Source organism: Mya arenaria, chromosome 2, assembly GCF_026914265.1.
Source record: "Mya arenaria isolate MELC-2E11 chromosome 2, ASM2691426v1".
Taxonomy (NCBI): Eukaryota; Metazoa; Mollusca; class Bivalvia; order Myida; family Myidae; genus Mya; species Mya arenaria.
Window position 1 is genome coordinate 20,293,064 of NC_069123.1, and position 24,077 is coordinate 20,317,140.

A 24,077-nucleotide genomic window follows, 5' to 3' on the forward strand; every position below is an offset into this window, starting at 1 on the left:
CTTCTTTCAGTTATTCTACCCAAGTTTTACTCTTTGAGAATTCGCTCAATATTGCAGATTTTTGTAACTCATCTGAATATTCTTGCACCTTCGTTCTGAATTGATTCCATGTTATTCTTTAGGTCACTGGAGCAGTTACACCATGTCACATCACTGTATTCAAAAAGCGGCCTGATTAAAGATATGTACATGCGTTGCAGACTTTGGCGAGATAAATGAAATTTCAAGGAACTTAGGATTCCAATTCGCTGCCAGGCCCGGATACTGAAGATGATATATGTGGCCATTTAACGTTATCCGATAAGGTAAGTTTGTTTGGTGTTAATGTGTTTTAACTTGACTCACTGGTACTTGATCCGGAACGATTTCTGGATTGGGCTGCCTGATGGGGGTTTTGTGCACGATTGTAAGATACCAGCCAAGACATAGACCATTGTGGATTTTGTAAACTGGTCGAAATAAACTGGTTTCATCAGCAAAGAGGCGAATATTTTGTATCGTCGACGGCCAAGAATGGAACCCTGTGGTACGCCGGCGTTGATGAATTTCCAGCTGGAAGAAGAGTTTGTAATAACAACTCTTTGTATTCGATCCTACAGGTAGGTGGAAAATCAGTTAAGAATAGTACCTTGAGTACCAAAAGAAGATTGTGAAGAAGACCACGATGCCATATTCTGTCAACGGCTTTTGATATATATCACAAAAGACAGCATAAGCATTTTTTTCTTCGTCTTATGCTCTACAGATGTCGCCGTAAAGATAAGTAAGTTGGTTTACGGTAAAATTCCATTTGATGAAGTGAATTTGGAGGTTCGTGAAAATTTAGGTGTACATATACATGTGGACACAGCGTTCCATGAGCATTCCGACACTGCTGATGTGTGAAATTCAATGATTGGATTTGATGGATCTGACTTTTTATAGATTGTTGATACATTTGCTAGTTTCCAAGAGGAAGGATAGTGTAAACATTGTAGAAGTATGCTGTTATAGTGATAAAGTGGTGCAGCTAATACATCTGCAGATGCTTTAATTAGCCTCGGACTAACAAGATCTGGACCGCGTGCCTTCGAAAGATCAATAATATATACTGCGGCCCTAACGTCTTGTACCGTAATAGTAATTGATGGAGGGGATGAGTTGGCATTGGCAATTCATACGGATCATGACCAGTGCTATCGAGACTGGGCTGCGAGTAAATGAAGGAGTTTAGAAAGGATACATTGTCTTCGTCTGTAGTTTCTTTCATGCCGTTTACAGTCGGAGTAGAAACAGTTGATGCCAAATAGTAAAGCCAAGTACGCCAATTGTAACATGATTAGGATGGTTTATCAAATTTAATTGCGGTCACAATGGGACAATGAAAACGATTAAGATCCGGGATAAAAGGGTCAGCCACAAACCTAGAAAAATTATGGTGATGATGTTTAACAATCATAAGGTAACTAATAGAGTTGGATTGCTCTGTTAATGGGTAGGATAATTCATGAGCTGATCAGCTTAATAGGAAGCCATCAATTTGCTTATCTTGTTCGTCGTTGATGTTGCAAGATTTCTGTAGAAATCGCCAGTCACAGGTATATTTCCATATTGTCCATTAAAAGCTCCGTCGAGACTTTGTTCCTTGTTAAGCCACTGGGTGTTGATTGAGTCTGGAGAGCGGTATATTCCACCAAATAAGGAGTTTACGTTGGTGACGTTACATGAAACTCTATTCGTTCTATGGCACGGATACCTTCACGGCAACAATAGGCAACACCTCCCCCGGTTCTATCCCGAATGTCGCAACGATAAGGCGTGATAAATTTAGGAATTTGTAATTCCTCGTTTGAAATGGTCTTATTACTCCAGGTTTCTGTGAATACAAGACTGTCATAAGGTTGAGCTTCGATTTCTATAATATCAATATTGGTTTGAGACTTTGTATGCCGTGATGCATAATGCTTAACCCGCTATTTGACAGCTTTCAATAAGAATTATTGCACAATACATTAAATTAAATGAAAAGGAATTAACTTTAATAAATATTATGGACCTAACAAAGATGAACCTGAAATATTTAAAGCCTTACATGAGTTTCTGGTAGCAAATTATAAAAAAAAATTGTTTATTATCGGGGGCGATTTTAATACTTTTTTAGAATGTACTCTAGATAAAGGGAATGGCTGAAATACTGAAATTAACGTAACATTTTATTGTAGTGTATGTGATATTTGTTTCAAAATCTATAACAAAAATCAAATCTCCATTGTAGGTTATATTTTACGAGTACCTAAGAGTAGGGGACATCGCTGTCGTACGTGTATGTGTGTGTGTGTGTGCGTGCGTGCGCGCGTGTGTGTGCGTGTGTTTGTGTGTGCGTGTGAGCGTGTGCGTGTGAGCGTGTGTGTGCGTGTGCGTGTGAGCGTGTGTGCGTGCGTGCGTGTGTGTGTGTGTGTGTGTGAAACGTGTGCATTCACGTGTGGTTGAGTTTTTTTTGCTGTGTGCGTGTGTGTGTGTGTGTGTGTGTGTGTGTGTGTGTGTGTTTATTTGTTCTCTATGCGAAAATTAAATGAGAATACAGAACGTTAAGAAAATAGGGCATCAGAACTGTTTAATACAATAGGTTGAGGATGTTATTGTCGAACGGTCCATCACGAAATAAGACTGAGTTGTCATAAACAGAAAAAATAATATACTTTTAATATAAGGCATGGTGTTTATAAAGGTAATAACACTATTCCAAGTTATGGTAATACCTTGAACGTAGGTTCGTCTAAATAAAATAATAATATTTCGAAACTAGCATAAGGTAGCCCTATCTATCTATCTATCTATCTATCTATCTATCTATCTATCTATCTATCTATCTATCTATCTATCTATCTATCTATCTATCTATCTATCTATATATATATATATATATATATATATATATATATATACTCAATATTTTTACTCCAGGGTACGGATGACCTTTGATAACTAACACTAACGGAACTGATCAACCGGGCGACACATCTATTTCAGTGGAATGTCAGTTACAAACAAACAAATAGTATAAATAATACTATTAACCTATTAATTATTAACCTTATTAAACACAATTATGCAATTACGGTTTATTTCACAAGAATTTATTTAATTTGCTTCTCTAGGTTAGACTGTATGTCTCAAATTACCATTTTTTATAATGCCATGCCATTTATTAATGTGTAATTGCTGATACGAATTAGCAAATTCTTTTTCAGGGAAAATATAAATTGCAGCATTTTCAGTGCCTTCACATTGTTCAGTGTGGTGTCTTGCACGGAGCATTTCGTTACTCTTGAGAATGTATACACTTGCAACAATATTTTGTGTGGTGAGTATATTTTCCGTAATTGGATGGCATATATAATAAAGCAATCATATTGTTTGTTAAAACGGCAATCTGTATTCTTAGTATTTCGACAGATAAACGTAGTTTTCCTTTTGCGTTAAATTGTAAAATTTAATTTGTACATGTCCACTTATATACTTTGTGATACGGAAACAGAAAGAAGAACAGTGTGTTGTAAGGAAATTCTGTCAAGGTGCCGATATTAAGTCTAAATCATGCACGCATTACACCGAAATTTAACAGGTATGAACTACATATGAACTATCATCGGGTTGTATCACTTCGAGCTGCTTGCGTTAAGTCCATGTCGCACCAGACCGAGTGTCGAGTTCGATGTAGCTATACGTGATACAACCACACAGATCAACCGAAGAGCATATTATTTATTTTATTTACACTACTGTTATTTCAATGCAGTGAAAATAGCAAATTTAATGGAAGCATATGTATTGAACATATAAAATTTCCCATTGGTTCCGGGTTGTAAGGTAACAGTGCGAACGTTATCTCAATGACATCACAAGTGTGACGTCAAGATGACGATGTTTTGAACACGAATTAATCCCGTAAATTTAAAATATAAAAGGGACAGAAAAATAGATCAATTTCGGTTTAAATCAATTGCATCTGTGCTCACGCCTTTCGCAAGAATATATTTTTTTTTCATTTTCTATGATCAATTAATTAAATTTTGATCTTACATCGAAGTAAAAATATATCCGTCTCCTATCTACCTGTGATTTAATTCATATCAATTTCACTTTCAGATATTGCCCAGTTACGGCGGTGAGTTTATACTTTCTTTAAGCGTGAAATGAATAGGTTAGTGTTTGTTTATATGCATTTACCAATTAAAGTGTGAAAAAGGCGACCACTTTAATTTGATAAATGCATATTAACAAGCATTAACCGGCTAAATGCCCTGCTTCTTTTTAATCAAACGATGCATCTGGTTAAAATCAATAACGACTGGGTACTGGGGCAATGATTACAAACAGACTCAATTCCAAGTCTAGACTTAGACTCGTAAAGCTCTTTTATTAAATTACAAAGAACACTCTTTATTAAAGCTGCACTCTCTCAGCTTGACCGTTTTGAAAATGTTTTGTCTTGGAATGTGCCAACATTTGCGTAAATGTCTGAAAACCCTTTATATAAGACTGCTAATAAAATATCGGATCGCAGTTTTTAAAATTTACGCTCGAAAATTGATGTTCTATAGCTTTACTAACGCTTTAAGAACTGAAAATTTCGGCAGTTCTCCGAACAATTGAGATCTGCTCTATTGTGTGTATCAATTATGACTGATTTGAAAACACTGATGCAAAAATCAGCTCCTTCTGAGACAAAAAAGAAAAAGTTGTCAAATAGGTTAATCTGTGATAGTTCAGCTTTAACTCGTTTTACAAAAATGAATGTGAATAATTGTACAAATTCGAATACTTATAAATTGAGCAAGTCTCATCACCAAAACTTGAGAAGAAAGAAACTTACAATGAAATGAAGATTTGCTGTTTTGACATTTGAACTCAAACTTGAGACTGTTGGTAATTATGGCCCCTTATTTACCAAAATAAGTTTTGATAAAATTTTGAAAAATACTTGTTGTTGGATAACATTTACTGTCGAATACTTCATGGAGCCTGATTAAAGGAACAAATACAGTTGTTGTTTTTTATAAGTGGCGATGAGGTGAAATTGTGGACGAGTTAGCAGACGATATCAGATATATAAGAAAGTGCAGACCACAAAAATTAAAAATGAGTTTTGAAAAATACTGCCGATCTTAAGATGCGAATGTGTAGCAAACCCATAACTAAATTTTAGCATATTTTGTCAGCCGAGAATGAGCTGTCAATACAAATAAATAGCTCGTATTGTGTAGTAAAGTTGTAAACATTGTGGAAAGGTTGAAAGTCTGACAAACACATCCGACATAATGAAAAACTATCTTTATCCACCAAATGCAAAGACTCGAGTGGCGTTGTAACGACGCATAACAGCATCGCCGCATAAACGAAATCGACCACGTTTATGCGGTGGTTTTCAACGCATAAACAGGACTTTCTTATGTGGCAAAAAGGCACACTTTCGCCGCATATAAAAACAATTAAAACACATACTAGTACAATAGTGGTTGATAATGTTTCATCAAGAACGGTTTTTTGTGTCCACTTAACCAAGCTTTGAACTAGACTTTTAGAGACGCAAATTCTGACAAAGATTTTGTAAGATCGGTTTAAATGAGAACGAAAGAAATTGACCTTTCTGCGAAAACGTTTGAAATGGCGTTTGGCCCGACTTACGACGGGAATATATTTTACGACAACGCACAACACCGTCATTTGGGACAATCAGAAAATTGAATCACCGTATGACGTAACATATGTTCTCGCCTTTTTCTTAGACTGACGGGCATGTACCCTTGACAATGCGCACTTTCAACGTCATTTCAAACGTTTCTAGAAAAGTCAATTGTTAACGACGGACAAACAACAGAAATCCAACAATCCTCACACCTCCACATGTGCTCTTTGTGCTCAGATGAGTTAAGAATTATTTACTTGTTAAGAACCACTGTAGATGTGAACACTCCAAGGGGAGTAATAATTTATTTTGAACTTTCAATTTTGACTCAACTTTAAAATATTATCTTTAATTTGACCAATTTGCCTGCCTACTTTTCCCGTATTTTCAAAATGACAGTAATATGCTACGCCCTAATCTGAATCATCATCATAATCAACAACATCATCGCAACCATCATCATCATCACCACAATCACAACCACCACCACCATCATCATCCCCACAACCATCATCATCATGATAATCATCATCATCAACGTTTTTGTTAAAATATTAGAACTCTATTTTTTAGCTTTATAATAAATGGTTAAGGTAATCCTCTGTATGTGGCAAAAAAGGCACAGTTGCGCCCCATATAAACAAGTTCTGCTTTATGCGTTGAGCGTCGCCGCATAAACATGGTCGCCTTGTTTCGCGTTGAAAATCACCGCATAAACGGAAAAAAACAACACGTTGATGCGTCGATGCTACCATGCGGCGTTACATGTCATACGACCAATAACGCCCAAACCATAGTTTGTGAACTAACACAAATATTGTGATTATAATAAAATTACAAGATCCTGTATTTTTAAACATTTTGCGTTTTTTACCTCTTGTATTTTGATATCACTTCAAATTACTAACATTTGTATAAACTGTAAGAAACATTATCATAGTGTGTTCACTTGGCAGTATTGCTCGTCTTTAACTCGTAAATGAATATACATTTATATATTGCACTTCTCCGATTGATTTATTAAATTCTACAACCCAAAAAGCAGAGTTTACCAGTGCAGACCTAATACAAATGACAGTATTAAAGGTATCGAACTTTGCAAATAAAAAAAGTTAAAACGTTGTACTTCAGTCTCCAAGACTGTCATTTAAACCGTCGACAAAAATCGAACTTTTGTTTTAGTAATACATATATTTATACTGTTAAACTCTAACTCAACCTTAATTACCTAGGTAAACAAAAACGATGAAAAAGCTTTCGATCGGCGAAACCTTTCTTTCATGTTCGTTTCAATGTTTCTTTTGGTGTTCCCACATATTTGTGGACCAATGACAATCGAGGATTTACCCCATTTACTGTAGCTCCATATCATGTACAGCAGATTTGACGGTCATTTCCTTTTTTGGTCTTCATGATTTGGTAGGTTTTTTTCATAAACCGCCCTGCCCTATGCGCATGTGCAATGTTACTATAAGTGACAGCTAAGTCTGGAGGCAGTTGAAGCTTACGTCATGAACGATGTGTCATCAGATACCAAATCGTATTGACAACTATTCAGTGCACAATTAAAATATTTTGTGGCAATATTGATATTTAAGTTTTCTTCCATTAATTTGCTCTTCATGATATGCAACCAATCAAGCAAATTCATTACCAAATTATCCAAGCTTTTGTTGATCATTACGAATATTAAAATCTTAACGAGGTCATCTCAGTAAAATTCTCAACTCAGTTCAAACAACAATTTGAATAATAATCGTTCAAATAAGTGCAAACACCAATTAAGTTTATTTTTTGGAACTACGAGCTTTCTCGGCCTGCGGCATCGCTGCACGCGCTTCTTTTTCCATAGATCGCCAAATTATTCTTTAAAATAATAATACAAAGAAAGTGTTTAATATAAAGCAAAGACTATGTTAGATATAATAATAATAATAATAATAATAATAATAATAATAATAATAATGATGATGATGATGATGATGATGATGATGATGATGATGATGATTATAAAAAAAATATAAAATAGATAAATAAAAATAATTGTAATGATAGTAGTAATAATAATAATAATAATAATAATTATTATAATAATAATAATGATGGAAATAAAATTAATAATAATAAACATTCAAACGCATATAAAATATATGAACATATTTGCATGAACTATGTTTATCTACTTCCGTTTTTAAGACCGCAAACTCCAAAGAACTACTTCTTTTCATGTCGTTTTAACCCATTTTTTTTGTCTCAATGCGCTCTATGTTTATCAGAATGACGTCGAAACCATACAAATAGATTAGTTGTATTGCAGTCCGAGTATGAGTTCTTGCTTGTTCGGCTATTTCCGCGCTGTATTTCTGTATCCCGGCGTTTTATTTTTAGCAGAATATAACTATAAATATTTTTAGATCGCTATATTTATCAGATTAATGTGGGTCAAAATAATGGAGGCTCTGGTAGGAAGGTAACATAATGATATTCACTCTGAGTTTAGTCCAAGATGTTCAAAAAATTATTACCGACCGCAAGTGTCCCATCGCCTGCAGGGTTTGTTATTATAACCTGACGTGACCCTGAAGCACGCTTATTTGTAATGGTGTATTTTTTATATTACTTTTATGAGATAAGAAACAAAAATGATTGTCTGAGTGTCAAAATAGTTGTATCTCAGGTTTCGCGTTGCTCATGCTTCAAATACTATGATTTGCCTGCTATACAATAACAGATAGATAGATAGATTCTTTTATTCCTCCAACAATGGAAAGCATAACATATGTATAACATACAATACATGAATATACATATAATTATTACATAGAAAAGAATAGGAAAATTATATGCATGACATCAATTTAAGGGTACACAACAATACAAAGAATGGGAAATAAATGACATGTCCCTACACTAAACATGGTCCTGCATTTTGGTGAGAATTATGACAATGATAAAGGAGTGACATTTATAAGTACAGTAAACACAGTGAAATAAATAGTTACTTTTACAAAAACAACCAAAATTAACAAGACTTCAAATGAGGGCATGTTTACAGTGGCCTGTTGAGAAACTGTAAGTATCGTAGTACCGTCTTGAAAATATGTACTCGACTGTGGTCGCTGAGCGTAAATGATCGGAAACCGGACATCATTTCTAATAATTGTTCTGAATGATGCATTTGACAAAATCCGTCAGACTGTTTTGCTGTGAACAATTAACTTAGATTTTGCCAAGGCACTGCCTAGTAGTATCGTTCGAACGACAAAATAACAAAATATGATCTGAAATGAAATACGTTAGATCAGAACATATATTGTGTAACGTAGGGTCTGCTGAAAGTTTTACTTAGAGCTAGAGCCACCGTCCTGCAATATTTGTGTTACTCGCGATATATTTGACTGAACCTCCATATAATACATGGTGATATTTCATTATTTATAGACAGAAAACAACGCAAACTTTTTTCACTCAATAGCCTTGATTGATATTCTGCGTTAGCAACTTCGTAAATATATTTCCTAACGATGTTTTTCCACGTGCACATTTCTAGAAACGTGCCATTTTCTAGACATTGGTTTACATAAACCAAAATATTGTATTTGCACAATATTTTGATATAAATCGGGGAAAAATCCTGTTATTTGACTTGGATTCCCAAGGAACTCAATAAGTCTGTATATAAATATTCATTTAACGGTTTTCGCGGGGTCCAGTTTGCAAAGTTGTCCGAAGAACAAAAGTTTTCCTTTGTCTAATATGTAGTTAATAGATAAAATACCGATAGAGCCTAGTGCTACGTCTGATCTACATGCGCGTGAAAATCCTTGAATCGACTTAATACATTGTTTATGGACACGATTAAGGGAGTTTATTTGTGCTACTGAGAAATTGTACCAAACTCGCAACAGTATAAAGCCTTTGGAAGTACAACCGTTTCGTACAAATGTTTCATGGTTAGAGGGTGTAGACTTTTGTCATCTGATGCTCCGCAATCTATTAGACCGAAATCAGTTTTTCTTAATTTACTAATGCATCTTCTATACTCTTTTTTAAATTCATACACTTGTCGCATAGTACCCCGAAATGAACGTAACTGACTGTTTCTTCTACACAGTCTGTTTCTAAGCACCACAATCGTTCACTGCGTGTGAACATCGACTTTGATTCGTAAAATACAACTACTTTTGTTTTACTAGCATTATACTGATATCGTCCTTTGATTGAATTAGATAACAAATGTTCATTAGTTCGCTCAGGCTATTTTTGCTGAGCGAGTGTAGTACCATGTTGTCGGCGTGCGTTGGACAACCTACAAATATAGTCAACGAGTGCCTTGATTTCTCAATAGTGTGCATAAGATTATTAATGTAGAAGAGATACAAAAATGGACTCCAGCACTGGCCCTGTCTCGTTCCTTGTTGTATAGGGAACCACTGGATACCCATCCTTGTGTTCGTACGCAACTATAGACGTTTTCGAACATATTAATGCAAACTTTTAACAAATATGGGTTGACACCGGCATCGTATAACTTTGTAAGCAGAATTGTAAAATTATCATGATCAAACGCATGACGAACATCAAGTGAGCAGGTATACAGCTTACTATTGTTTTCCCTTGTAAAATATATGCTTTCACGAACAGGAAATGATGGCATGATACAACTAAAATGTTTTTGAAAGCTACCTTGGAGGTTATTGCACGTTAGCCACTCTTCACCTTTCATTTCAAATAGAATTACCTTTTCATAAAGTTTCAGTACTGTAGAGCACAATGATATAGCACGATAGCTATTCGGATCGTTTTTCTTTTTGTTCCCGCCTTTGTATAAAGTTGTGATAATGCCTTTTTTCATGTCAATAGGGAAATGAGCAAATTTTGTAATATTGTAAAACAGTCGTAATAATAACAGAATTGTTTTTTGTCCGCCCTATATTAAGTGTTCATAATTAGTTATGTCATAGCTACTTGCTTTTCCTTTTTTGCAAGTTTTCAAACATTGTAAAATTACTTTTTCTGTTAGATGGAACTCAACATAATTTCCAACTGGCAGATTAGATTTGATGATGTTCAACCTTTCTTCACATGTTAAAAGGTGTTCATCATCAAAGCTCGGATCAATGTCAGTTTTGTACAGATCAGAAAAATGTTCTTTTCAACCATTGTTTATATCTTGAGAATTATTACATCTACGGTCGCCAAATGTCACTTCAAACACTTTTTGGTTAGTTTTTGACTTGCGAAGTTTGTTAATTAAGCGCCAAAACTATACACTAACAAAATACTATTCATTCTATGATTTTAGGCGTTTATATTTCTAATTTGATGTTTTCATTTTTTTGCATAAAAGCTTCGTTCCGGTGTATTCTTAGCTTTTTTTAGCGGTGTATTTTTAGACATTTTTAGGCTTTCAATTTATATTAACACACAAGCCCTGATACGACAGTGAGTTATGCATACGTTTGGTGAAGCAAAGTAGTTCGGATTAAACCTGTAAAACACCCAAAGAGTGCGAAGCATTCATAACAGTACTAGTACTATTTCTACACAGATACTTACATAAAACATAAATAACATTTATTTATCAATAAAACTTGAAAAAGCACAATCATATTCTCATTCTTAGAACAGACAATTTCCGATTATCTAAAAATGGTTTCAACTACATTAATTGACCGATATTCTAAGCATAGTTTCTACATACATTTTGAAAGGAATTATTGCTCAAGTTGTTCGTAAAATAAAATCTTTTTCCTTAAACAATTAAAACGTGTATGTCCAAAAAACTTGCCTAACGTATATCTAATCAAAGCACCGAAAAACCTTTAGAAGCGATTGAAAGGGGCATGCATTATAACTTCAAATACATGGGGATGGGGGATACGTCGACTGAAGTGATAAGCTGTGCATTTTGAATGGAATTATTGCTGAAGTTGTTTGTAAACAAATGATTTTCCTTAAACAAAACGTGTATGGTCATAAAAGGAAATGATATATATGATGTATTATACTTTCCTATCGTATGATATCTAATCAAAGCAACGAAAAACCTTTAGAAACGATTTAAAGGGGCATGCATTGTAACATTAAATACATGGGGATGGGGATTACGACGATTGAAGTGGCGTTTACATAAACAAAATGACACAAGACGCCATAAAATAGACATAGATATGTTTGTTTCCTCGCCAAATCTGGGCACAAGCGCTCTTGACCCTCGGCACAGTTTCAACTTTTATCTATGTGCCCTTCACCCATTCCCATTGTTCAAATACAATTTGCAACTCTAACATATTTGCCCGCAGATAGTGTTTGAGCGCATTCGCGCTTTGATTACTTATCATTGACGTTTCCTGTTATTAGCGCTCGGTGCCGGACTTGGAGAAACTGGGCAATGTGCAACGCCTGCAGATGTCGCCTTCGTCATCGACAGCTCAAGAAGCATATGGAACCCGAACTTTAAAACCCAGCTTGAGTTTATCAAGCATCTCGTGGAGAAATTTGTCGTCAGTAAAAACAACACTCACGTTGCTGCTTTGACATTTTCTGACAAAGTCGTCCAACAATTTCATTTCAACGCTGTTCAAGATAAGGATAGGATCCTTTCTCAGGTACGGTCGACTTCACGTTCACGTTAATTTTGGGTAGATATGTGAAGAAAGGGTCTGTAATTCATCAGTACAAAAAGTTATGACAAAAACGAAGGGATTTTATCAAATTCTGCAATCTTAACGCGATGTTAGCTGAAAAGGGTCTAGTATCGATACATGTGTGCGTCCGCCGTTCAGAACAGCTTCCGGCATCCTCTTCTTTACACCATTTTCGATTTTCATGAAATCATTTACAGAAGCATTTTATGGATTCGTTATAGACATGTTGCAAACTATTTAGTTAAGGTTATTATTTCAGCTCACGGCTATTCGGCAGGACGATGGATACCATACATTAACTCACACAGCTCTTGAGGCGACCATGACTGACCTATTCGCTCAGGAAACCGGTGCCCGCGACAACGTCCCGCATATTGCTATCGTACTCACGGACGGTAAAGCCACGTATGGCGCCGCAACATTACAGGCAGCTGACGATGTAAAACAATCAGGGATAAAAATTCTGACAGTAGGAATTGGAAACCAAGTAAGTATGACACAGTATGCTGTATAATTACTATATAAATTCAAAGAAGTATTTCTGTATTGGACGCTTACTCATAGTTATCATAAACCCCAATTTTAAAATGACGACTTTTGAACACTATTTGAATACCCGTATTTGCTCAAATTATAAAAGCTTGGTTAAGCTTTACCTCTTATGGGTATTTTTTCAATTACATATGTAAGGTATCATTTTCAATTTATATTTCAGCTCTTCAAAATTTGTCAATTTCTCCACACATTTTGACATGTGAAAACGTTTCTTTACTAGTTATTATACTTGTTAAAATATTTTCTGAGTAGAAATCCTGTCCATATGAAAGGCAATACAATTTAAAAATACCTCCCATGGTTAAAACGGTCATGATGAATGGGGTTGTATGCGTGAAAGTATACGGCACTTACTCCCGGTAGGTTGATGACGAGGAGCTTAAGGCGGTGGCATCTCCCCCGGCCTCGAACAACTATTTCAAGATCAAGAATTTTGACGACTTGAAAGGCATCAAATGGCAGCAACTAATCGCCTTACAGGCATGCGAGGGTAATCCAGGGGTTAAAAGTCTTTTGTTGATAACCAGTTGTTGATTATTGTCACTCTTTTCCCATGAAAAGTACAAGTGCCTCTGGTGATCGTAAACCCAAAATCACTTGACTAACACCTTTAATGCCTGACCACGGTACACACACACACATACACCCACGCACACACGCATGCATGTGCACGCACGCATGCACACACACACGAACCGAACGCACGCACGTACGCAAACGCACATTTTCTTTAATGTCCATCTTTCCTCAATAGCGGATATGACATCACGGTGGTATCCGATACACATTATTTTTCAAATAAAGAAGCCCATGTTATGCCCATGTCTTCGCCAATTGGATCGCGGAACGGATTCCGATTATTTACTCACTTTGAAAGCCTCTGCCGAAAACAACTGAATATATTCCATTTAGATTTAATTGGTGGTGCTTTAAGTGGATCATATAGCGGCTAACGCATGCTTGCTTGTATAAAGTCATTTGCGCCAAACACTTCAGGAAAAGAAAATTAACATTAGACAGAAAATAATGTAATACACATGCTTTTTTTGCTTGAACAAAGTTCATTTCACGTCCGATTCCAGGTATAATAAAGAGCAAAAATACACACTACAATAACTTCATGTTTTATGTAGACATGCTCATTTATTTTACATATAAGTAATCAACTAGCATTATCAAGTCATATCAACATTACACGGTAATGTATATATATATACCAGTCTATTCGGATAGATTCAGATAACTTAAAAGTCGTGATAAAACTTGCTTAAGGTACAAAAAAGTACGAAGGTGAAACAGGAACCATATTTAGTAAACTCAACATTAAGGTTGATGGCTAAACCTACTGATACATAGCTGAGTCTAAATTTTAGTGATAGAAAAAACAACAACAGCTTCCCCACAAACGACAACAACGACTGCTACTTCTACAACCATAAAAGTTACAACAACAACGACAACACCACAACCACCACCAACAACAACAACGACGACAACAACAACGAAACCTACTCAAACCACAACAATGCGGTCTACAACTTCTGGTGAGTACTCCTCTTTCCATAGTTGACATCACGAATTCTGACAACTGTTACAGCCTCTCGCCGTATGTTTTGTAAAAAGGGCAATTATCCATCTGGAACGACACAGTATGGGACGTATGAGCGTACATATCAAGTACATAGAAGAACAACAGGCTAAGAGACTAGCGATAACAAAAATGTGGGAGCCAATGATTTAATCGTGTTGTATTCTACTGTTATATTCTACTGTAACTGTAATATTTATAGAATAATACATGGTTGACCATGGCTTTTGGTTGATAATTGCCCCAGTGGAAGGAATAATTGCCCGAGGGCAATTATTTTCACTGGGGCAATTATGAACCAAAAGCCATGGTCAACCATGTATTATCCTGTATAATACATATGTTTTGTCATTTTGTCAATGATTTCAAATGGATTTAAAAACATGATTGTGTGGAATAATGAAGGATATGTCATATAATTGGCATGTAAGTCTGAAAGTCTTAAAAATGAGATATACAAGCGAATAATAACGAGAGACTGGAAATCAAAATACCAGACCTTTTCGTGTTTTCAGAATAAGCCTGCAATTTTTCCATTCTTCAAATATTTTCTGTTTTACATCGGCTGATTGTTATGTTCATTTCAATAGGTGAGCACAGCTAGGGTTGATCAAGCCTAGAAGCAGTTTCATAAGAATCTCGGCTTGAATGACCCTAGCCATTTCGCTGGAATAGTTAACATTTCTCAGCGAATAAAGTAAAACAAAACGTTTCAACAAAATATTTCCTTGTCTCACTGCTTTATGACCTTTACCGAATGTAAATATCCAGTACGGTTTCGGGTAGTACTCGTTACTGAAACACGAAAGGCGTCATTATTGGTAAAACTAATTTCACTATTATTGCACCGATAGTTCCATTTTAATCCCTTTAAAGCTTTTAATAATGTTTAAATGTTTGCCTACCAAGTATACGGCGGCCATTTTATTTTCGTAAAAATGACGTCAGTGTGCACGTTCTCGTCTTCGTCAGGCAATTATGCCATAATCGCCCTGACGTGCCGTGATAATCTCACGGGCGGAGACGATAATCATTATTGCGGGAACGAATTTCTATAATAAAATGTTACTATTTATAGTAGCATGTGTATTATTCTACTGTAATATTCTACTTTAATATTCTTATGTTTTTCATGCAGAAAAGATGCCAAAAGATGAAGAGACAAATGCGAGTAAGTGTTGTTTTATCAATTGAAATGTGAAACTATACCATTTATATTTTAAATTTGAATAGTAACTGAATCCTTGTAGCACTTTTTAAACCAGATCTTAGTAGTTTTTTAACTACTGAGAAGTCCCTTTGTTTAATATCAGAGTAGAGTAGTCTTGATATGATCAATGAATTTAGGTGCACAAAAACGCTGCAAATATCTGTGGAATTTTACAAATGAACGTTACTAGCACGACGGTTCTATGTACATGTTTAATTAACCCTGCCATTTAAGCATGAGCGCGGATAATTAGTGCCACGAACATGTGATAATTGGTCCATATCAGTTACAACCATCAAATACCAAGGAACACTCGGCAGAAAAATGAGCAATCCACGACAAAATGGTTGTCGGCAGATATGACAATTACGTGGCTTTGGCATTTCTCATTTATTACAATTCAGTATATTAGTTACGTGCTAAAAAGAATATACTCTGTTTAAAAGGCAATAGGAATGGAAATGGAGTGTCGTGATATATATTTTGCTGCCAAAAATCCCTTGCCAGTATCGTTCATAGTCTGTGGAACTTAAAATGACATAATTATATCCATACTATTTTGTTCAACACGCTTATGCAATGCTGCCACCTGTATTCACCACGCGCTGCAAAACCAGGTTACTGGTAATTAAGCATTTCTATAACAACATGCCACCTTACCGGTTATCGTTATCCTTTGCAGCATACCACGTTACCTGTTAGCCTTTCTATTACAGCTTTCCACGTTATCTGTCAACCTTTCTAGTGCATCATACCACGTTACCTGTTAGCCTTTCTATTACAGCGTTCCACGTTACCTGTTAGCCTTTTTATAACAGCTTTCCACGTTACAAATTAGCCTTTCTATAACAGCGTTCTACGTTACCTGTAGACTTTCTATAACAGTTATCTGTTAGCCTTTCTATTACAGCGTTCCACGTTACCTGTTAGCCTTTCTATTACAGCTTTTTACGTTATCTGTTAGCCTTTCTTTAACAGCGTTCCATGTTACCTGTCAGCCTTTCTATAACAGCTTTTAACGTTATCTGTTAGCCTTTCTATTTCAGCGTTCCACGTTATCTCTTAGCCTTAATATTACAGCGTTCCACGTTACCTGTCAGCCTTTATATTACAGCTTTCTGCGTTATCTGCTTGCCTTTCTTTAAAAGCGTTCCATGTTACCTGTTAGCCTTTCTATAACGGCTTTTCACGTTATCTGTTAGCCTTTCTATTACAGCGTTCCACGTTACCTATTATCCTTTCTACAACAGCGTTCCATGTTACCTGTAAGCCTTTCTATAACAGCTTTTCACGTTATCTGTTAGCCTTTCTATTACAGCGTTCCATGTTACCTGTTAGCCTTTCTATTACACCATCTCACGTTACCTGTTAGCCTTTCTATTACACCATTCCACGTTACCTGTTACCCTTTCTATTACAGCGTTCCACGTTACCTGTTATCCTTTCTACAACAGTGTTCCATGTAACCTGTAAGCCTTTCTATAACAGCTTTTCACGTTATCTGTTAGCCTTTCTATTACAGCGTTCCACGTTACCTGTTAGCCTTTCTATAACAGCTTTTCACGTTACCTGTTAGCCTTTCTATACCAGCTTTTCACATTATCTGTTAGCCTTTCTATTACAGCGTTCCACGTTACCTGTTAGCCTTTCTATTACAGCGTTCCACGTTACCTGTTATCCTTTCTACAACAGCGTTCCATGTTTCCTGTAAGCCTTTCTATAACAGCTTTTCACGTTATCTGTTAGACTTTCTATTACAGCGTTCCACGTTAACTGTTGCCCTTTCTATTACAGCCTTCCACGTTATATGTTAGCCTTTCTGTTACAGCCTTCCACGTTACCTGTTAGCCTTTCTATTTCAGCGTTCCAAGTTACCTGTTAGCCTTTCTATTACAGCGTTCCACGTTACCTGTAAGCCTTTCTATAACAGCTTTTCACGTTACATGTTAGCCTTTCTATTACAGCGTTCCACGTTACCTGTTAGCCTTTCTACAACAGTGTTTCATGTTACCTGTAAGCCTTTCTTTAACAGCTTTTCACGTTATCTGTTAGCCTTTCTATTACAGCGTTCCACCTTACCTGTTAGCCTTTTTATTACAGCGTTCCACGTTACCTGTTACCCTTTCTATAACAGATTTTTACGTTACCTGTTAGCATTTCTATAACAGCGTTCCACGTTACCTGTAAACCTTTCTATAACAGCTTTTCACGTTATCTGTTAGCCTTTCTATTACAGCGTTCCACGTTACCTGTTAGCCTTTATATAACAGCATTCCAAGTAACCTGTTGGCCTTTCCATTACAGCGATCCACGTTACCTGTTAGCCTTTCTATAACATCGTTCCACGTACCCTGTTGGCCTTTATATAAAAGCATTTAAAGTAACCTGTGAACCTTTCTATTACAGCATTTCACGTTCCCAGTTTACTTTTCTATAACAACATTCCACGTTACCTGTCAAGCTTTCTATTACAGTGTTCCTAGTTAACTTTCAGCTTTTCTATTACACCATCCCACGTTACCTGTTAGCCTTGATATTACAGCATTCCATGTTGCCTGTTAGCCTTTTTATTACAGTATTCCACGTTACCTGTTAGCCTTGATATTGCAGCATTCCATGTTGCCTGTTAGCCTTTTTATTACAGTATTCCACGTTATCTGTTAGCCTTGATATTACAGTATTCCATGTTGCCTGTTAGCCTTTTTATTACAGCCTTCCACGTTACCTGTTAGCCTTGATATTGCACCATCCCACGTTACCTGTTAGCCTTTCTATTACAGCATTCCATGTTGCCTGTTAGCCTTTTTTTACAGTATTCCACGTTACCTGTAAGCCTTTCTTTTACAGCATTCCACGTTACCTGTCAGCCTTTCTATAACAGCATTCCACGTTACCTGTTAGCTTTTTTACAACATTCCACGTCGCCTGTAAAATAATATATTACAGCATTCCACATAACCTGTTAGCCCTTCTATAACAGCATTCCAAATTAAATGTTAGCCTTTTTTATTTCAACATTCCAAGTTACCTATGAACCTTGCTGTTACCACATTTCAAGAGACCTGCTAGCCTTTTTATTGCAGCATTCTACGTTACCTGTCAGCCTTTATATTACAGTTTTCCACGTTATCTGTTAGCATTTATATTACAGCATGCCAGGGTAAACAGGCCGATATTGTCTTTGTCATCGACAGTTCTGCTAGCATCTGGCCAGAAGATTTTAAAACTCAATTGTCCTTCATTAGTGATGTCATCAGTCATTTTGACGTCGAAGGCGGCAAAACACAGGTACTACTCCAGTGTTCGTAGTGTTTGTAATTTAACCCCAAACAAAATGCTTACTTATTAACCTTATGTTACATTCAGCCAGATGCACAACTTCAAATTGAATTGAAGCATATTTGTCACGGTATCTACGCGACAATAATAATGTTTAACAAGGTACATATTTCAATTGTTTTTATACGTGATCTGGTGTTACGAGAACCAATTAGACAGTGCGGGGAAAAACAAAATAAGTACACCATGTTTTGTTTTATTATTCATAGCAGCATTGTTGTTTTTTCTTGTCGTGTCCGTTGCGAAATCATTTATGTTTAAGCTATTTATTTTTCAACGATTATGAAACCAGATAACACCCTATTATAATAATGAGTATTCACTCTCGTTGACCCGATGTTACGTGTGTGTGTGTGTGCGTGTGTGTGTGTATGTGCGTGTGCGTGTGTGTGTGTGTGTGTGTGTGGTCTTGTGTTGTGGGGGAGAGTGAAGTACCCGGAGGAAAACCCACTTGTCCGGCTTGGTGACCACGAACCAACCTCACAAACGATAGTTTTTGTATGTTTATTTACGCCGCAAATCGGACTATCCATGGGCGACGGTCCCAAGGTATCAGTCTTTTATTGATGCGGCTTGGTTCGAACCTGCGACCCTTGGTTTGACAGTCAAGTGTCGTACCACTAGACCACTACGGATCCGCTACTTCATCCATATGTTTCCAGGTTGGGCTTATATCGTTCAGCAAGGAGGCCAATGTGGAGTTTTATCTGAACGAGTACAGAAGCCGAGGGCAGCTAACGGCCGCAGTCGCCAATGTCAAGTTTCAAGGAGGCAACACAAACACCCATCTTGCCCTCAAGGTATAGCAACTGCGCGAGAACTTTTAGTGTCAAAACTTAAAGCCTTTGAACACGAAGTTTGCTAGCTGTACAAACTGCCACAGTATGTCGTTTATTATTATGCAAAGACTGTGAGCCTTACAACATAAGGTCAGTAAGCAGTACAAACTAAGTGTTTGGTTAGCTGTTCGTTTCTATGTTGTAGCTAACTGATGTTTCAGAAGAAATCAGTTAAAGCATATATGTTGTACTTATATTGATTTTTGAGAGTTTAAACGATAATGGTCTATTCATATTTTATTTTACGATATCACAAGAATTATCCATCGGCGTCGGCCCTGGCGGTAGAATTAGTCGCGTAAGAATATGGAGCATAGTGCACAGACATAATGTTACCCTGTTTAGAGATACCTAAGTAATTTAACGTTCACCAATGTATACACTGACACAAGGGACCAGCATTTCACACCCATGCCGGTAGACGGCTAGTATTATTATGATGAGGTTTGGTGTCGAACCTGCGACCCTTGGGATGACAGTCAAGTGTTTACCAATTGGACCTGGATCCCCAATGAGGTGCAATTGCAATTTTATATGGTAACAATAGATATTAGGACCCTGTGCTCCTCTTCTAGACTAATTTATTAACAGTATGAGCAAAGTGGTATAGGTAGAGTCCAGTGATGTTTAGTATCAGGTATATAGTCGTTAAACCATGCTTAAAACTCAGCAAATGCTTGTCATTCTGTTCCGCAAAAGTGCAAGAAGACCATTTAGTCTTAGATCGAATTTGAACAGGCGCTTGAAGTTAATATGAATCGGTATCGATAACCTTACACACCAGTACTGCTGTCCTTTTTAGAGGCCATGAGAAAGTACCCCTGGTTTGGATCGAAAGCACAACCCCTTAGGTGAGAGTAGGACATCTATACCACTAGAACACTCTTAAGTTTCCATTTTGAAGAGTGTTTTTAGACATTTTATTTTACTGAACCTAAATGACATTGTTCGAAAATACATACGCGTGTCTTCTGTTCTATTTAGACATTGCTAAATGACGTCATGTCGGTGAAAAATGGAGCCCGCCCACAGACTGCCGCACGGATCGCTGTTCTGATTACAGACGGTCGGTCCGCACGACCCGACCTGACATTTTCAGCTGCAAAGGATGTCCATACAGACGGCATCTATATGTTTGCAATCGGTGCGGTATTATCATTAAGTCACTCGATTTGTAATTTTAATGAAAGTTTGCCATATTTACACGCCAGATATGATGTTTAACTGTTATACTAATAAAAAGAACTACTCTATCAATATTCACATAATGATAGCGTTTTAACTGAAACATAAAAATCCATAAAAAAGCATGCTAACAAGGACATTTTAGATGTTTGATGTAAATTTGATGATCGATATTAGGCCTGTTTATGTTGGCTAAATCATAAAGTTTCATTACATAAAAACTAAGGTCTTATGAAAAAAATAGGAATAGATATCACACCGAACTTTTTTCTCAGGGGTTGGAAACAAAACGGACCGTGCCGAACTGAAAAAAATGGCGTCAAAACCAGTCAACGAGTATACGTTTGAGGTGAATGCGTATGGTGCTCTTTCAAGGATCAAGCAGCTCCTTGCTTACAAAGCATGCAAAGGCAAGTTTCATGCATATACATGTAACAATAAGCAATATCGTTTATATGGTACATGGCTTAAATGACACAACTTTTTGTTTTCATGTGTGACATAATTTCTCGGTCTACCTTTGGTTCATTCAACTTACCATAAACACAAAGTGTAACGTATAATTGTGAACATTTCTGTTTTGTTTCAGTTCCTGGAGACCAACCGAGTAAGTCTTGCCTTACGTGTCTTTAATTATAAAACTTCAAAATAAAACAGCGAATGAAATAAGTTGAATGGCATAACATGCCTCTCAAATGTGTTGTATTTATGACCATGACATTAATCCGATATAAACACATCGCCCTGATTTATATCAAAACAGATCTCTTTAAATGCATAGTATATCCTTTACAGAATGCACAAGCGCCTTCGAGGCAGAGATCATGTTTGGGATCTATGGTATCGGCGGTGAATCCAGGCTGCAAGTTACCGAGTTCATAAAAATGATTGGAGACTCCGTCGGGGTTTCCACAAATGTTAAAATCGGCCTTGTAGAGAGCTGCAACAAAGCTGACATAGCTTTACAGAAGTTTACAAAGGATAATCAATTTGCACCTGCCGTGGAAGATGCTATGCAGACCAGCGCATATTCTCTTGTCAGTCGCGTCCGTTTGGGTTTTGGAAGAAGCGCAACGAAAGCCAACCGTTTTGCGATATTTCTTATTGCCGGCCCGATCAACGACTTTGATGAGACAAAGGCTGATCTACTAAGATTGAAGTACAGCACTCGGAGCATTGTTGTCGGAGTTGGGTCGTCTGTGGACAGGAGTCAGCTGAAAGACCTGGCGAGTTACAGAGACAAACACACACCGGACCTGTCACACGTGTTTCCGGTAGAAAAGGCGGAAAACCTTGTCAACATAGTGAGGAAGGTTCTAAATCTCATGTGCAACGACAGTCAATAAATAGGTTTGTGTATGGACGTCTAAGCGACTAACTATTACACGATAAATAAAATTAAATGAATGCCTTTCACATTGTGATCGGCAGGATGATTGTTATGTTATATGAAACAGTTACTGTAATTAATCATGGCATTTGTCCTGTTTATGATACATGTAGCATGACTGAGTTGTTATATGCGTCTATTGTCCGTTATATCAAATAAATAAAACTCAAGCATTATTGACCCTTGTTACACACTAACGTCAATCAGAAGTTGTGGAAGCAAATTGTCCTTGATGAACGAAATATATATACGACAAGATTCAATATGTATATATATATATATTGAATCTTGTCGTTTGTATTTGTTGGATTATGTCAATATAACGGTCTTGCGAAAATTTACATAATCTCGACTATCATCTCATTCTATACCGTTCAATGCTCTGTATTGATAGACTGGTTCCCTCTCAGTATCAGCTAACCCCGTGCCCGTCGCGCATTCGAAATGTCTTGAGAATACGTAAACCGAATCAAGCTTGCGGTCTAAGTAGTAAACAATCAGGAAAGTTGATTTAAAAAACGTTATTGTTATCCTTTGTATACAATGTTGGTATTTTTTATCAAAACGATTACCATTGTTGAATAAAATAACTTCAGAAGTCGGTACCTGTCCTTTTATGGACAAACTTTGCATGTACCCGGGACACCCTCTTTTCGATACAATGTTTAATTTTTAACTATTCATTGCATGGCATTTGGGCCACAACAAATTGATCATTTGTTCTACGGATTTTGCCAAAAAAAAGTAGAAGCGAGCGAGCGAAAAAAACAACAACTTTTTTTTTTAATTTTAGGCAAATCCGAGGCGAGCGAAAAGCGAAAAACTAAAAAAAAATGTATATTTCTTACCAAATTTATCATACAACTATGTTAAGAAATGCTTTTTAATTGCAAAAAAAGTTCTCAGTTATAATTGAAAAGGTTTAATTGTATCACATGTTAATCTGTCTCAATATTTAACAAATGCAATAAGATCCAGTGCTTTACTATTAACTTTCAATGCATCAGCAATTTAAATGTGGATACTATTGTAAAGACAGCATTCCTCACAGTAACGTGCAATTATTCGAAGACCAAAGAGTACAACTATTGTATTCATTCCATAGTAATCTAACTTACTATCACAAAAAAAACACATTTTAGACAGGTAAGAGTAATTTATTATTTGAGCATTTCTAAATATTGGGTCAGGTCTGAATTTGAACCTCTTGAATCACACGATATAATTGTAGTGACATTGACATGACAGAATATTGAAAATGTAAATAACACAGAATATTTCTATAAAAAATATACACTGTGAATTTGATTGTGGGAAAATATAAATGAAGCAGTGGCAAACAAATCTGCAAATGTGGCACTGGTCATTATATTAAGTGCAGGTGTTGGATTAAAGATGTTTCCGTTTCAAGACCTCGCCTTGACCACGAACCTATGGTTTATAGGTCCGTGCCTTAAAAAAGAATAACATGACAGCCTCCATAGCTTCAATGCCTGTAAGAAACAGGCCACTTTATCACTAATTGATCAAAGAAAATAAGTGCGATAATGCACCAGTCAATTGTAACCACGCCCCAGGTCCGGGGAATAGCGGGGACTTTGACTTTCGGTCCAGCCAAGCCCGGGCAAAGTCCTCGCCCTGCGGGGACGTACT

At 36.6% G+C, this 24,077-nt stretch overlaps 1 protein-coding gene across 1 annotated transcript; it reads left to right on the forward strand.

Annotated features, from left to right (window-relative positions):
- The first annotated feature begins 3,255 nt into the window (after window positions 1-3,255).
- On the forward strand, window positions 3,256-22,600 carry LOC128241783 (cartilage matrix protein-like). The gene is made up of 13 exons (XM_052958868.1): window positions 3,256-3,343; window positions 4,129-4,147; window positions 12,032-12,279; window positions 12,578-12,805; window positions 13,237-13,363; window positions 14,247-14,417; window positions 15,600-15,632; window positions 18,823-18,959; window positions 19,673-19,810; window positions 20,834-20,993; window positions 21,310-21,444; window positions 21,624-21,641; window positions 21,830-22,600. The coding sequence occupies exons 1-13, from the start codon at window positions 3,314-3,316 to the stop codon at window positions 22,378-22,380; spliced, it is 1,995 nt and encodes a 664-aa protein (XP_052814828.1). The 5' UTR covers window positions 3,256-3,313; the 3' UTR covers window positions 22,381-22,600.
- Window positions 22,601-24,077: the final 1,477 nt, after the last annotated feature.